A 15,819-nucleotide genomic window follows, 5' to 3' on the forward strand; every position below is an offset into this window, starting at 1 on the left:
GGCACTACTTGCCTGTGATAAACAACAGCAGGAAAATGTGTGGCTGGAAGATAGACAACAAATTACGGAAGCTCTTGTCAGAAATGAAAGGAGTAATGTGCAAAAACAAAATGTGTGTGTGTGTGCTGCAGTGCATCAGAAATCTGATCTGGCAAATGCAAAAAAGGGCAAAACGCTGAGGATAACATAAAAAGTTGAGTGCTCCTGTCTCACCACCGCCGATATAATCCTAATGGATCTTAATTGCATTACAGTGTGGGTCTCTTTTCTTTTTTTGTATTTTGCCATAATGCCACATGGCTAATGGGAACCTAATATGCCTGTTGGCTGTTTAGGTGTTTTTCAGTGCTATTCTCCAATTACTGACCAAGTGAGGAATGGTAGTTTGGTGGTATTCCATGCAGTCTGTGAGGTCTGCTTCTCTGCAGCTGTCTTCAAAAAGGAGTTTTAAAATAAGAGATTTGTTTGAGCCATTTGGTAGTTTACTTTCACACACCACTCCCTAAGAGAGTCCTTGAAAAGAGCATCTTCTTTTGACCCAGTCCTCGTTCATCAATCTATATGTCTGCCTATTTATGAGAAAAAATACAAGCTGAAATATTTTTGCTTATACTGGGTTTTTTTGTAACTTTTTGACCTGCAAGCTGAAATATAATTCTGTTTTCCTTTTTAATAGACACTCCATCTTTCTGACTGACTGGCTGACCGTCTCTCTCTTTTTTTTTTTTACCTGTCTTCTCAGGATGCCAGCTGCTAGCACCATGACCGGTGGGAGGGCCCTGCTGCTCTGTACAAACACTGACAACTGCATCTACCAATCAGTCAACGGGTGGGTGTCTTAAAAGCCAATTGAATAGGTTGCCATTTTGCTTCTATGATATCGTGTAGTATGGTATCTGATTCCAACTTGTATGGTGTTTGTTTTGTCTTCCTAAACAAGGACATTTACCTCTGTGTAATAAGTTTGATGTTACACACTCATCTGTCATTATGAAATTAATTGAGGAGCTTCGATATACGAATGGTAAATAGACTGGTACCTATACACTTTCTTTCTACTCAGTTTTTACTGCAACCTAATCACACACACAATGATATTCAAACACACTCCAATGGTTGTGTTCGGGGAAACTGATTGGGCGTTCAGTATCTTGCCCAAGGATACTTTGACACCGCAGGAGCCGTGGATCACTTCACCAACCTTCCAGTTGGTAAAATGACCTGCTCTACCACCTGAGCCACAGACACCCCAAATAAATAACTGTATAGTTAATGCCAGTAGTGGAACATACTAGCTGGCCAAAGCACAACTTCCTCCAAATTTCAAGAAATGGTCCCATAGCCAACAGAAAACTCTGAAGTGGACTTAAGCAAGGAGGAGACACCCCTTTTCATTAAGCTCAACAGTACAACAATAGCAGGGAAGGGGAGCAGAACAGGGCAGAGGCAGCCATCTGGCATCTTGATACTGTTACTGCCCCCCTGCTGCCACTGTCTGATGCGTCCATGACCACTCTCCAAGGCCCCTTCTGTCATCCTTACAGCATTCATTAGTTTCTATTTAGATTATAATGATGGGATTTTCCTTTTTGTTTGTGCCAATAGGGGTGGAAGATTTTGATGTCTGTTGTTTTGAGGGCCTGCCATGCCAGTCACAGTTGCTCAAAAGGTTCCAGACATTTCTCTCAGGGAAAAGTCCAAAGCCGATGAATATTTTTGTCCATTTCAAACACTCCTGCAGTAGCCTCCTTTCCACCCTCAGAGACCCACCGAAAGTACCGTATCACCCTCATAGAGAACTTTGCTCTAGGATGGCAGACTCTAGTTCCTAGAGTATTTAAAAGCAGAATGAGAGACAGAGCCTTCATCTTCCAGGTCCCTCTTCTGTTGAACCAGCTCCCAGTTTGGATGTGAAAGACAGACACCATCTATACTTTTAAGATTGGGCTTAAAACCTTCCTTTTCAATAATGCACAGCGTTAGAGCTGTCCCAGGTGACCCTGAATCTGCCCTTAGTTACATTGCAGTAAATGTCCGCTATTTATTGTTAGACTACCATTTTTTTTCTTCTTTGGCTTCACTTTTTCTGTAACTCAGTCACTTGTCTCTACTTAATCTGGCTCTCCTTAACTTTTGTTTTTTACTGACCTTCCTAATTTAGAAGAGAATTATATCTTTTCCTCCGTGATCATACTTTCATCAAGTTTTGCCTTGTCTTTGAAGGTCTTTGAGGAAAGTAATTCCCCCCTCCCCCTCCCTGGAGATTTCCTCTAGATTGCATGACTGTTGGTTTTCACATCCAGCAATGTCATCAGAAGTCACCCAGCAAGGCCACATTTCCTCTGTTTGTTGGAAATTCAAGTCATTTGATGAATAGGCTTTTGGGCCAGAACAGAGTTTTGTGGGTCAGGAGCGGAAAAGAAAGGATGCACGTCCACACTTAGCTCCCTCTCGTCATCTGCGCATACTTGCATCTCCCTCTCCAGAAATAGCTTTGTGTGTAGCTCGTAAACTTTGACCCTCAAACCCAGAGTTCAAACAGTCATGACTCAGTAATGTTCCAGGAGTGAATCACAGCTGAGACAGAGGCACCCAACAGATGTTTGAGCTCTTTTAACAAGAATTCCTGTTTGGCCCGTAAAACAAAGCTCGGTTTGGGTGGAACCGTAAGCACTGGGATTGTGTGGCCAATTTTAAGATTCTCTGCTGTGTACAGTAAAAGCGGAAGTGGACAATTTAAAAAAAATATTGCACAATTCATTATTAGATTTGACAACAGTCCAATGCAATCCCTCCCTCTGTTTTTTTTAATCTACATAGTTCTCACTGCTGCTTTACCAAGAAAAGCCTGCAGCTTTTGCCTTTCTTTCTCTTTCGGTTTCCTTTCGCTCCTTCCACACAGTCTGGTTGCATCTTTTGTTTTCTTTTTGTTCAAGCTTGCAGAAAACTTCCTTCCTAAAAACTGTAATACACTGTTTCAGAAGGACTGAACCTTTTCTTTTGTCTCACATGAAATAAAAGCTCTGGTTATGGAAGATCATAATCTATAACAAACATTTTGTAGTCTTGCAGTCATGTGTCGAGTTGAATTTCTAAAGTTTTTGACAGGTTTAAGGAGAGCTTGTCTGAATAGTGTGTGGTTTTTTTGAGATGTTATTTTTGAAGTATTTTTGTGTTCTCTGTTGGCCTTTTCCATATTATGGCTTTGTCAAAAGTGTATTAGTGTGTGCAGCTTCTTCTAATAATGTCAGGGGCTCATCTGAAGTGTCATTGCGCAAGACGCTGGTATAAATGCAGAGTTTACCATGTGTTTTGCTATTTTCCTTTTGGTTCTTCATTGTGTCTGCATTAAAATCAAACAATAATGAGATTTAATTGTGTCCTTTAGTTCCGTGTACAGGTTTCTTAATTAACTGATTTACTGCCATGTCTCTCTAGTATTTTTTCTCCTTTAATTTGTGTGCACACTTATCTTTCCGTATCTTTCCTTCCTAGGCTCCAGTGCTGTGGCTTGAAGCTTGGCGAGGCTCCGTCAGCAGTGGTGCCCCAGCCCAAAGAGGTGTGTGGGTCATCAGTGGACAGAGACAGGAGGGACACCGCTGTGTCCATAAAGAATCACCTCTCTCCTCTCCTCAGCCCAGGTCCTCCTGACTCCATGCTGGCTCACAGGAGAGCCACGACTCCTGCTACTGACCCACGGGCTCCCAACATGGAAAACGGGCTGTGCGCTAAGCTGAACCACAACAAGAGCCCAGCAGGAGCCAAAACCGCCAGCATCCGTGATAAGATATCCCAGTGGGAGGGCAAGAAGGAGTCTGCCCCAGTAACTATTTCAGGAACATGTCCACTAAGTGCGACACTGAAGGAAGCTGAGACAGTGAGGAAAAAGGAATCCAAAACTACAGAAGTCCAAAGGACAGACAGCAAGAGGTTTGTCAGCTGGGACAGACAAGACTCAGGGAAGGAGAATGTTGGTAAGCTGGGGGATTCGAGACCTAAATCCCCAGAAGCCCCAGCAAACAAAGACAGAGAAGTGATGGTAGAGAGGGAATTTCGGGCTTCTAAGCCAACAGAACAACCCCAAGACAAGAAAAGTGTTTTAACTCATGTTAAGAAACTGGAGAAGGCAACAAAGGAGGTTCCTGACAGACCTTCACTGGCATTCCCAGGGAATTACTTCTGTCCTCCCTCTAAGGAAGAGCTGGAGGAGACAGAAAAGAGGGGCAATGAGCCCATTTTTGGGACTTTTGACATGGCTCGACCTAGTGGGACACGGAGATGGAGGGATGGAGATTCAGAGAATGTGTACAATGAGCCAGGTGCTCCATCTATAAACCCTCTCCCTAAACCTCAAAGAACCTTCCAGCACCACACGCCGCCCGCCACCCCAGCTTCAGGGCCTTTCTTGGGAAAGGGAAGAAGGAACTTGCCTCCTTTGCCCTCCGTTCCTCCTCCACCTCTACCCACGTGCCCACCCCCAGGAGTTTGCAGGAGACCGTGGGCAGATAAAGCACGTAACAGTAGCAACAGGTAAGACACTGAAAAGAAAGAAGGGAAAAATATCCTTCCTGACCAAGAATGTTAGATCTTTACTCAAGTTTAATAACATGCTGAAAATGTGGAAAAATAAAGTTAACCCAGCCCACACACCGCAAAAGTTAAAATTTTCCAAAAGTTGTAAAGTGGGAACTGGATTGGCCGGTGATAGCTCGGTGTACATGTCCTTAAACCCTTCCCCCGTCAGCATTAAACAAACATGGAGGTGCACAACATTTCCCACATCTGCTGTAAATCAGAATCACCGGTGACCTCATCCTTTTTTCTAAATATCCCACAAAATGAGCTCATTGGTTTGATCTCAGGAATGTACACACCGACGCAACTAGTTCCTCCATCCAAAAAAACTCCACTGGAATAATAGAAGAGCAACATGAAGAGTCATGTCAAAAAGCTTTGCTTTTTCACAGAATTACAAAAAAATGAGCTCTTAAAAATTTATTTGGCGTAATTACGTTAAAAGTGCAAAATCTGATCGATCTGAAAAGTAGTCTTTTGATTGCAAACGGTTAAAGATGTTTGACTTTTCAGCTCTCGGTAGCCCTTCAGTTCAGATGGTTACAATCAAAAAAGCAGGACTCTCTGTAGGGAAACCAAAAAAATGTGAACTCTGCAGTATTGAGCACATCTATTGTTCGCTTTTTCCAGTGGTCTGAATTCTTGTTTCGGAGCTTGGCTTGGATCTGTTACATTCCATACCATATGTGGAGGCCTCGCTCAAGTGTGTGCTCAAGTGTGTTGCTGTGTCAAGCCCTTTGTTTGGTCAGGCTGTCTCCCTCTTGAGTGTCCATTGCAGGGTGCTTTTCCATAGATGTGCCTTCACCAGTCACCAGATCCACATCATCCAGTATTGTTCAGTTTTGGCTAAAACTGCGTCAGAGCGGCGACACTGCATTTACTTTATCTAACTTTATTTCATATAAAGAGAGCAAGCCATGACACTGTGATGTACTCTGTTAAATAATTATTCTGTATAATCTAATGCAGTAAAATTGCACAGAATTACTTTGATTCCAAGACTTTTGATTTACTGATTGTGCACGCATGTGTAAATGTATGCATTGTGCTCCAGTGGATACATTTGGATTGATGAAACAGATGTGTTGAAATATCAGTTTCATGTTTTGCAAGTGAAAAGAAAAAATCAAAAACATTACCGTGACACATGTTCGCTTTAAGATGTCAGTCAAAACTCCTTCGTCTTTGTGCTCCTCTGTCCACCAGGAAGTCCTACGAATTTGAGGATTTGCTTCAGTCGTCTGCAGAAAGCTCCCAGGTGAACTGGTATCATCAATCCAGACTGGGCTTAACACGCACTTTATCAGAGGAGAATGTCTATGAGGACATAATAGGTAAATATTACATACCAAAAAATTATCTCTGTAACATTTTGCCTTGCACGCAAATTCATAAACTGACTCAAAGTTTGCAAGAAAGAAAGAGTTCACTGACAGAGTTGACAAAGAGGGAAAAATCTCTTTACTCTTTTTATATTTTTTGTAATTTAGAGCTTTGCCGCTCAGCTTTTATTAAAAAATTATAAATAGAAATTCCTCACTTATTGTCTGTCGTATTATGCCGGCCCCACCTAGAGCGCGTTTAATTTCATAACGCACAATAGTGGCGTTGTGTGAGGTTGCATTGTAGCTGAGGTTGGCTTCTGTGATTGTCAGGGCTCTTGGATGGCGGTGGGGGAGGGGTTGGAGTGGGGGGCAGACTGGTATGTAACGGTGGCTGTTTTTGCCGGCAACAATCAAATTAAGTTCAACTACTTCTGAGTGATGCTGGAGCTTATTTTAACCTTGTTAGTTTCCTCCTTTTGTACAGCAGTGTTAGTTAAAACTCTCAGACATTGTTCACTGAACTCTCAATAACCTCCCATGGGTAAAGCGAGTCAGACTAACTATATGTCTACTAATAAAACTGGTCAGGGAGGCAGTGATGAATGCTTGTGATGTCCTCGAAGTCTTGCCTCCCTCCACCCACAAGCTTTTCACAAACACCCTTTGAACACACAGTCGCATGTCACTGTTTGCAGACAGAGAGGAAGGCAACTGTTGCCATCACATGTGTTCAGTCTCATGCCTCTTTGATGGGTTTGACTAGCTGATAGCACACAGAAACAGATTATGGAGATTAGTGTGACACTCTCTTCAGCAAGCAATGTGGAAAACAGCACACTGATCTGTTGTTTTTCTTTTTTTCCTTTGTCTTTTTCCTGAGCAAGAAGGAACAGGGAACTGAACGTCCCTCTTTATTTGCGTACAAGTCACATCTGGTGGATGGATTGATAGAGCAGGGGAGAGTCAGATGGAGAGAAGGAAAGAGACAGGCTTTGGAAAGCTTCCCCACTTCGTATATGCAGGGCTTGCTTTTAACTTTAGCTGTGCAAAAGTCTTATCATGATGAAATATGAGCTGGGTTACACATACTGCTACTTGTAATAGCTCTCCGCACATCTGGAGTAGGAATCGTCTGGCAAAACAAACGTGAGTGATATGGAAAGAGTGCTTATCTGTGCTTTGGAACGAGCGCGCTATTGTGTAACTTGTGACGTTAAAAAGATGTGTTTCTGCTTCTAAAGATCCCCCGTCCAAGGAGAACCCCTATGAAGATATTGAGCTGGAGAGAAGCTGTTTGGGAAGCAAATGCATTTCACCTGCCTCTTCATCTCCTGTCCCCAGCACGCCAAATAAGGTACATTAAGGATGGATAAATATGGATAAATACGATAATGAAATAGATCCAATGGAATCGGAAAACCTAACCTAACCTAAAAGTGTGCTAAAATGTGTTTGTCCCTATCAGCTCTCCTCCAAGCCCGGCTTTTTGAGACAAAACTCGGAGCGACGAAGCTTCAAGGTCCCCGAGCTACGTAAGACCAACAGAGACACTGGCATCTCCTCACCTTCCCGTATCAGCCCCCCCTCCACGCCCAGCAGCCCCGACGACACCCCGTGTCTCTCAGGGGACCCTTACAATCGCAGACGGAGGAAAATCCCTAAGGTACGAACTCCCACTTTGGGATTTAAAGAGGAGCAAGAACATTTCTACTGTACGTTTCCTGTGTGGAAGAGTACCTAATGAAAAGGGCTCACTGAGGTTGCACTGAAAGGATCTTGGTACAGGCACATTTTTGTTTATCAGTTTAAAGGGTTAAAGCCTTTGTGTTTCTGTTCTCAACTTCTCCAGATGGTGGTGAAGATCAATGGGATCTTCGAGGCGCGCAGAGGGAAGAAACGCATGAAGAAGGTGTCTCAGTCTGCTGAGTCCAGCTCAGGGAGAGGTGAGCCATCAAGTGAACACCAGGCTACTGTCTATCTCTGATTTAGTGAAAGAAAATCGAAACTGACTGCACGGACATCTTTAACTTGCGAAACATTGTGTCCGCTACTGCAGCGCTTTCAAGAAGGAGGTTGCATTTTTCAATATGTCTGTCATCTCAAGTAGAGACATGAATTCAATTTTACTTAATTCAGTGATTGTCTGGCACCATGTGGAGTTTTTAGTAATCTTCGTAAGGGAAACTAGATTGGTAGTCCAATGAAAACAAAAGACACAGAAAATAGGCAACTCATAGACAGAAAAACAGGACTTTACCATGCAAGGCAACGTTTAGACAATCATGGGTTCCCAGCTGCCATTAAATGCAGTATAACACCAACTAAGTCCACAGTGTGCTTGGCAATAGAAAGCCCATGTGGGGCCCACATTCAAATATTACGTGCTGCTATAAAACTTCAGTCACTAATAGCTGTTTTCTGTTTTCTATTATGATAACTGTTTGGTCTAGAAAAAATTTGACAAACTGGAAAAAAAATTCTCATACTAATTTTGATTGTGATCATTGTTTTAAGAATATGTACCCTTTGGCACAAATTATATTATTTCTTAATTTTTTTCTTTGTTGTAGTTTATTAATAGTTTACCTTTAATACTCTCAGCAGTCAACCCACTCCATGTGCTTTGCAGTCTCGCCTTTATGTGTCCATTCTATCTCATTATTTAAACAAGTATTGCATAAGTCATTTAATATTTTGGAGGCCTTTTCCGACTTTACTGGTGCTATAAATCAACCAAAAAGAGGGCAAATATGTGATTTCCTGTGATTGTTATTTGTAGTCATGTCTTTCCTTTTTTCAACTCTCTTTTCTTTTCTTCTCTTTTGTTTTCAGTGACAGATGAGAACAGCGAGTCGGAAAGCGACACGGAGGAGAAACTAAAAGGTGAAAATCCAAACAGACGTGCTACATAGTGCAATCTATAATGTAAATGTTTTTCATTCAGCAGGACATTTTAATATTAATGATATAAATGACAAAGAAGCACGATGTGAGCTTGTGTAGTTTTCTTCCAGTTCTGTGATATAGCTAAAGCTGGAAATGCAGGCTGTAATTTGTGGGTTCACTGCAACTCACACACACACATTGTATATATATCTGTGGATCGCATACATGCATGTTGATGAAATGTGTTTCTGTGTTCCACAGCTCATAGCCAGCGGCTTGTGTCGGTCCAGTCCATGTTGAGGCAGACGGGGCGGTACCGGACCTTGGAAAGGGATTTGATGGAACTGCAGGAGAGGAAACTCTTTGAGTATTTTATAGTTGTTGCGCTCCATAAGACCAAAGCTGGAGTTCCGTACCTGCCGGAAGTCACACAGCAGTTTCCTCTCAAGGTAAAACAGAAGTGTTGCTGGAGCAAAACGAGTGACGCTGAATATTATATGTAAACTTTTTGAAAAATCGACATTGTCTGCTGTCTGCCTGACCATTATTTATGAGGAAACATGTACACCCCAGTTTATGAGCAGTGTGGCGATTTGAGCAGTGATACTGCTTTAGTTTTGATTGAAGAAAATTTTAATAAGTTAAAATCAAAGACTGATTGAACTCAGACATGCGGGGCCAAAATATGCACTAAGTAGTTTAACTGTGACTCTTTATATATTCAGTCATTACACGTCTGCTGTGCAAATAACTGTCGCTGTTTCTTTCTTTAATTTAAAAGCTGCGTCTGCGAGATATGATGTCCTAATACTTTAATGGTGCTTACTAGCCTAATGCTTTGACCTCTATTTGGAATCTCTTTATTTTATGTGGGGTGTTTTTCTCATCCAGCTTGAAAGGAGCTTTAAGTTCATGCGAGAGACTGAGGACCAGCTGAAGGTCATCCCGCAGTTTTGTTTCCCAGACGCCAAAGACTGGGCACCCGTCGACAACTTTCCCAGGTCAGTTTGGATCTGAATGCTGCCACGGCACACAAGCACAAAGTGAAGTGAAAGCAAACGTGGACACGGGAATTTCCCTCTGGAGTGGTGACAGCTCACTCAGCTGTTTTCCTCACTGATTATCACTTGAGAAAGTTGAAAGCTGAAAGTCCCAAAGACTAATCAGTCATGACTGACAAATTACTGGAAATTAGCAAATTTTTTGTGCCTTCAGGAGAAATGGTAGCTCTAACACCATGCACCTAACTTGTTATTACAGAAATTACTCTCCTTGTTTGCTCTACAAGCTGCATTACTCAATGCCTCCGGTCAATGTACACATTGTTCTGAGAAGTGATGATTGTGTGATGGCGATGGCTAATAATTATCCAGAGGCAGATGTCTGAGGGGTGAGGGCATCCAAGCATATGATTAAAGTGGACTGGCTGACACTCTCCCCTGTCATGAAGGTTAACAGCAGTGAATGATTACCTGTCAGGTAGAGGTTAGGAAGTGTTGTGCGATTGTTTTCCAGAGTGACCCTGTCCCGAGGGCTCTCTGTGTTAAGTACAAAGTAAGGTTTTGGTGGTAAAAACCTGACCCTGCGTTTTTTGTTTTTTTGTGATTTAACAGTTTTAAGATGTTTTTTATATGATTGTTTGAATTATCTTTCCCTTTTACATCCCCAGCGAGACCTTTTCATTTGTACTGACTGGTGAAGATGGAAGCAGACGTTTTGGGTATTGCCGTCGTTTACTGGTATGCTCTTACAATGCTTCCGGTTACAGTCGCAGGTTTCTGCTAATTCAGGCTTAATAAAACGAATCCCTCATTATAGTCTGTTTAAAGCAGTGGTTCTTAACCTTGTTGGAGGTACTGAACCCCACCAGTTTCATATGCGCATTCACTGAACCCCTCTTTAGTGAAAAATAAAATAGGATTTTTTTCAAATTCAAGACATACATATGTTTTTTACTGGTGCACAAAATGAGCCGTGCATATCACGGCTGAGGCTCTGCCGAACCCCTGAGACCGACTCACCGAACCCCTAGGGTTCGATCGAACCCAGGTTAAGAACCACTGGTTTAAAGCCTTCTGCTGTTTTTTTCTCATTCCAACGTATTTCTTCAATATGGATGATTTTTTTATGTGTTTTTTTTCATGAATGTAGCTGTAAAGTTTCTGTCAAATAAAGGCTTTGGTTTGCTTCACTGCTCTAATCCTCTAGTTGTAGTTGGTTGAGCAGTCTTGTGTTATGAACCTGTCTGTCTCTTTCCTTCTGGCTGTTCACAGCCCAGTGGCAAAGGCCGAAGGCTCCCTGAAGTCTACTGTATCGTCAGCCGCCTGGGATGCTTTGACCTCTTCTCCAAGGTAGATACACAGCAGTGACTTAAGCACAGGCACAAATGTGCAAACTATACTCAGAGCCGTGACTTGCATTCAGTTACACTGCTCTGAACTGCACGTGTTAACACAAACCACCATTAAAAAGTACCACCCTCGGTGCCCAAAGAACTCCACCCACACTTTCCCCAGTCCCCTTTCCCACAGGGGCTCGTATCCATGGCTACAGTAAAGCGACACATGTGCAACGCAGCTGATGTGGTCGCTTCAGTGGAAGAGCTCCCCTGTAATGAGCCTTAGATTCATCTGCATGTTGACCTGTGTAAATGCTTTGCAGCGTACATATGCTATAGCTAAAGTTTGATTACTAAGGACACATACATGGGCATGGAAGAGTTTTCTAAATATCTTCAACATGTAGTCAATCAGCTACACACGCTTTAATTCAGCACAGATGCGTAGAGTGTGTTTGTAGAGTAGAGGAGTACACATGATTGAGTCAGGGTGTTAGCTGTTTGTTATGTTTTAATGTGGCGCCATATTCATACTGCATTATGGTCAGAATAAATGCATTTGGATAATAATATCCACTTTCCTAAAAGAAAATTAGGGATTTGAGTCTGGAACTATAGTGACAAGAAGATAGATTTTTTTTTTCATTTGCAGCAATTTCTGTTAGATGGTCGTTTATATTTGGCAGTATGGTTGCATTCTAGGGCCTTCTACTTGCACAGCCACAGGAGGAGAGAGCAGGAGCAAAATCCAGCACATTATTATTATTATTATGTTAATTAAGTAAGAACCAGAATTCTATAAGAATAAATAGCAGGGAGGTGAGTAAAGTTTGATTACGGAGATGTTATTATATTTTATCTTTTAACTACATTTTGGCCCAAATATTTGAATGGTAAATTAGATTTGTATAGAGTTTTGTCATTTTTTTGTAACACAATAACTACAGGTTGCTGGTGCTGAAACCAAAGTGTTCCCTTTCCTGTCTCTTACAGATTCTGGATGAAGTGGAAAAGAGGAGGGCGATCTCCCCTGCCCTGGTGCAGCCTTTCATGAGAGGCATCATGGAGGCTCCCTTCCCTGCTCCAGGAAGAACTATCACCGTCAAAAACTTCCTACCTGGCTCTGGGACAGAGGTACAAAGACATTTTTACAAAGGAGTCTCTTACCCAAATCAGCATTGTTTAAAACTATAGAAATAATCGCATTAGTAGCTTTGTAATTTGTATCTAAGGGTCTTCTTTCTTCTTTTTGTGTGCCTTACACGCCTCTTTCTTTACTGCAGGTGATAGAACTGTGCCGCCCGTCAGATTCCCGCCTGGAACACGTAGACTTTGAATGTCTCTTCTCTTCATTAAGTCTGCGTCTTCTCCTCAGAGTTTTTGCCTCCCTGCTGCTGGAGCGCAGGGTCATCTTCACTGCTGACAAACTCAGGTTGGCTCTCGTGCTGCTGGGTTCAGCCACTGTGTTATTTAGTTTGTTTGCTTCATAAATCGTTGCTGATAAGACTATGCAAGACAGGGTTGTGATGCTAAAAAGATCAGAGAGTTTGAATGATATGACACAGAGATTTCAAGTAGACAGGCAGTCTGGGGAAAAGAAGATCGCTGACCAAAGAGTGAGAGGAAGGAATGCTGTTGTGTTATACAGTCGCCTGGGGAACAATCAGTTTTTCCCTGGAAAACTGTCATGGATGCCAGACAAGAAGGAGTAAGGCTTTAAAGCATGGCTGCTGAGCTAACACCATGTGTGCAGTTTGACGTCTACAAACAAACATGGTTCCTTCGAACCTTTCACTTCATACCGTCACAATAGTTGTCATCCCCCTCCCCACCCCCCCCCCCCCCCCCCCCAAAGGGCTTTCTTACTGCTGTCATACACATGTGGCATCTACAGAAGTCCCTCTTAATCTGATTTAAACACCCTAAAGGTTCATGCTGTATGAATACATAAAGCATAAAAATTATTTGATGAAGCTCTTCAGAGTGAACTGTTTTGTGTGTTTTTGTTTTCTTATCAGACAGTATTCAAACTACGGTGTTCAGACAGTATTCCATAGTATTCAAACAGCTTACATTAAAAGCATTTTTACCAGAGCTGTTGCACTTTCTCTGCCGTGAAGTGGAAATTTGGCCTCGTTAATTGTTTTTTTTTTGGTTTTTTTAAAAATAATGAATTAACTGCAAGCAGATGGAAATGCAGTGGCGATTAAGCCAACAGTGTGTGAGTGTGTCTGCTGTCACTGTATAGAGTTTGCAAGTGTTGCATCACACGCCATTAAAACACTCATTTTAGGGTGACAGCGGGTTTGAATGGGGAAACATATAAATGAACTTTTCTCAACATGTTCCACATTAATAAGCGGTTGGCAGGGGAAGTTATTTTTTAGAAGGAGGATAGCGCCATCTTGTGGTAAGGATTTTCTTTCTATTTTAGACTTTTTTTTACTGTGATTTTGTGTTTTCCTTTTGTTGTGAATGTCAAGGATATATTATCATATATGAACCAACATTTCTACAGAACATGTGAATCAAAGAGCAAAAGCTATTATTATCACTGTCTGGACATTATCCATGTTTACTAGCTATGATTTCTGGGAATTCCCAACATATTAAATGGGATCAGATATGAAAATAATGTTATCTCAGTACAAGAATAGCCTACATTGTGCTTTCATATTAAAATAGTTACAGGTTCTATGTATATATTCAAATATAGAAGTGTTTTATCTAATAGTACAGGGATTTGGGATTACATACGACATGGTGAATGATACTAATGTTAAATTAGTTTAAAGTTTAAATTTGACCTGAGAAACAAAATCTCCTAAAGGCGCTTTATACTATAACATAAATTGTAGGATAATAGAGAGAAAATCCAAACAATCAGACAACCCCTTATGAGTAACCAGTTGGCAACAGTGGGACAGAAAAACTCGCTTTTAATAGGAAGTAAGGTGGTTGGTGGAGGGAGGCAAGACAGAAGACAAATGATAACACTTGCCCATTTTCTGGTTTTATTGGAAGATTTATTCATCTGTTTACCAGATTATGACAATATTTTTTCACACTTTCTTTCTCTTTCCACAGTACGTTGTCTCAGTGTTGTCATGCAGTAGTGGCTCTACTCTATCCCTTCACCTGGCAGCATACATACATCCCGGTGCTCCCACCGTCCATGTTGGATATAGTCTGCACCCCGACTCCCTTTATAGTTGGCCTCCTTTCCAGTTCTCTACCTCGACTCAAAGAGCTGCCCATAGAAGAAGTAAGAGAAGGTTTTTCTTTTGTTTTTTTTGTAATTTATTGCCCGTGATGCCCTTTACTCTGGGCACTTCCTATACTGAACAATAGCTTCAGGAAATAACATCATTCTCCCTCTTGTTAGGTCCTGGTGGTTGACCTCGGCAACAGCCGCTTCCTTCGACAGGTAAAAAAAAGAAAAGGAAAAAAAAGAGATTAAAACAGAAAGAGCACAGTAAAAAATGTCACTAGTCACACAAGAGTTCCTTGTTGTGACTGTAAAAGATGTTTTGTGGAGTGGGCTGTGTGTTAAGTTTGTTTAAATTAGTTTTCTTTCCTCTTCTATAGCTGGATGATGAGGACTCTATTCTTCCACATAAGCTGCAGGCAGCTCTGGAGCATGTGCTGGACAAGAGAAGGGAGCTGGCCTGTGAGAAAGGAGATCTACCCAATGGTGACTTGTCATACTTGTTATTTCTTGCATATATAATGTGGGTTTTCTGGTTTTTTGGTGTGTAAACAGAATGTACTATGAGCAAGAAAGTTTTCACAGGACTAGCAGAACCACCTTTACCAGCAATAACTTGAAGTAAGCATCTTTAGTGTGACTTTCAGTCTCTTGGGGAGGAATTTTGGCCACTGTCCTCTACAGTATTGCTTCATTTCATGGAGGTTTGCGGGCATTGGTTTATGTACAGCTCTCTTAGGTCCCGCCACTGCACATCACTCAGGTTGAGGTCTGGACTTTGACTGGACCATTGCAACATCTTAATTCTTTTCTGTGTCAGACATCCTGTTGTAGATTTGCTGCTGTGCTTGGGATTATTGGCCTCAGTTTCTGCCAAGCTTTAGTTGTCAGACCGTTGGCTGTGCATTTGACTTTACAATACTAAATAACTTCCACCACCATGTTTGACAGTTGGTATGAGGTGTTTGTCTTGATATACTGTGTTTGGTTTTCATCAAACATGGTGCTGTGTGTTATAACCAAACATGGTGAAAACACGCTCTTGTCTGTCCAATAGACATTGTTCCAGGAGTGTTGTGGGTTGTTCAGATGCAGCTTTGCCATCATTTTCCTTTTAGAGAGGAGAGACTGTCTTCTGGCAACCCTTCCAAACAAGTCATACTTGTTCAATCTTCTAATTGTACTGTCATGAACTTTAACATGCAACATGCTAAATGAGGCCTGAAGAGTCTGAGATGTAGCTCTTAGTCTTTTGGCAGCTTCTCTGAGAACAACATGGTCTGAGGTGAATTTGCTGGGGTGTCCACTCTTGTGCTTTTATAGAGGTGCTCACAAGAGTGCATTTGATTAGTAACTCCTGGCTACTACTTAACATCTTAATTTTTATGAAAGCAGTAAGGGTGCACCTAAGTACTGCATAAAGTCCTGTGGAAACTTTCTTTTTTACATTAATTGCCACTGCCTTCTTTTTAGTGATATTAGTCTGC

General features: G+C 41.7%; 1 protein-coding gene across 1 annotated transcript in view; it reads left to right on the forward strand.

The window, feature by feature from the left end:
• The window catches only part of si:dkey-82f1.1 (DENN domain-containing protein 2A), a 32,705-nt gene that overhangs the window by 13,669 nt on the left and 3,217 nt on the right, over window positions 1–15,819 (forward strand). The window contains exons 2-17 of the mRNA XM_040026200.1: window positions 743–829; window positions 3,496–4,530; window positions 5,782–5,909; window positions 7,142–7,254; window positions 7,366–7,563; window positions 7,750–7,843; window positions 8,733–8,783; window positions 9,048–9,235; window positions 9,678–9,787; window positions 10,456–10,525; window positions 11,060–11,137; window positions 12,118–12,258; window positions 12,408–12,556; window positions 14,212–14,389; window positions 14,510–14,551; window positions 14,713–14,818. Coding sequence (XP_039882134.1) covers window positions 744–829; window positions 3,496–4,530; window positions 5,782–5,909; window positions 7,142–7,254; window positions 7,366–7,563; window positions 7,750–7,843; window positions 8,733–8,783; window positions 9,048–9,235; window positions 9,678–9,787; window positions 10,456–10,525; window positions 11,060–11,137; window positions 12,118–12,258; window positions 12,408–12,556; window positions 14,212–14,389; window positions 14,510–14,551; window positions 14,713–14,818 — 2,767 coding nt within the window. The 5' untranslated portion in view covers window position 743. The remainder of the gene's footprint in view (window positions 1–742; window positions 830–3,495; window positions 4,531–5,781; window positions 5,910–7,141; window positions 7,255–7,365; window positions 7,564–7,749; window positions 7,844–8,732; window positions 8,784–9,047; window positions 9,236–9,677; window positions 9,788–10,455; window positions 10,526–11,059; window positions 11,138–12,117; window positions 12,259–12,407; window positions 12,557–14,211; window positions 14,390–14,509; window positions 14,552–14,712; window positions 14,819–15,819) is intronic.

The sequence above is a fragment of the Simochromis diagramma genome, unplaced genomic scaffold (assembly GCF_900408965.1).
Source record: "Simochromis diagramma unplaced genomic scaffold, fSimDia1.1 OVJJ01000293.1, whole genome shotgun sequence".
In the NCBI taxonomy this organism is placed as follows: Eukaryota; Metazoa; Chordata; class Actinopteri; order Cichliformes; family Cichlidae; genus Simochromis; species Simochromis diagramma.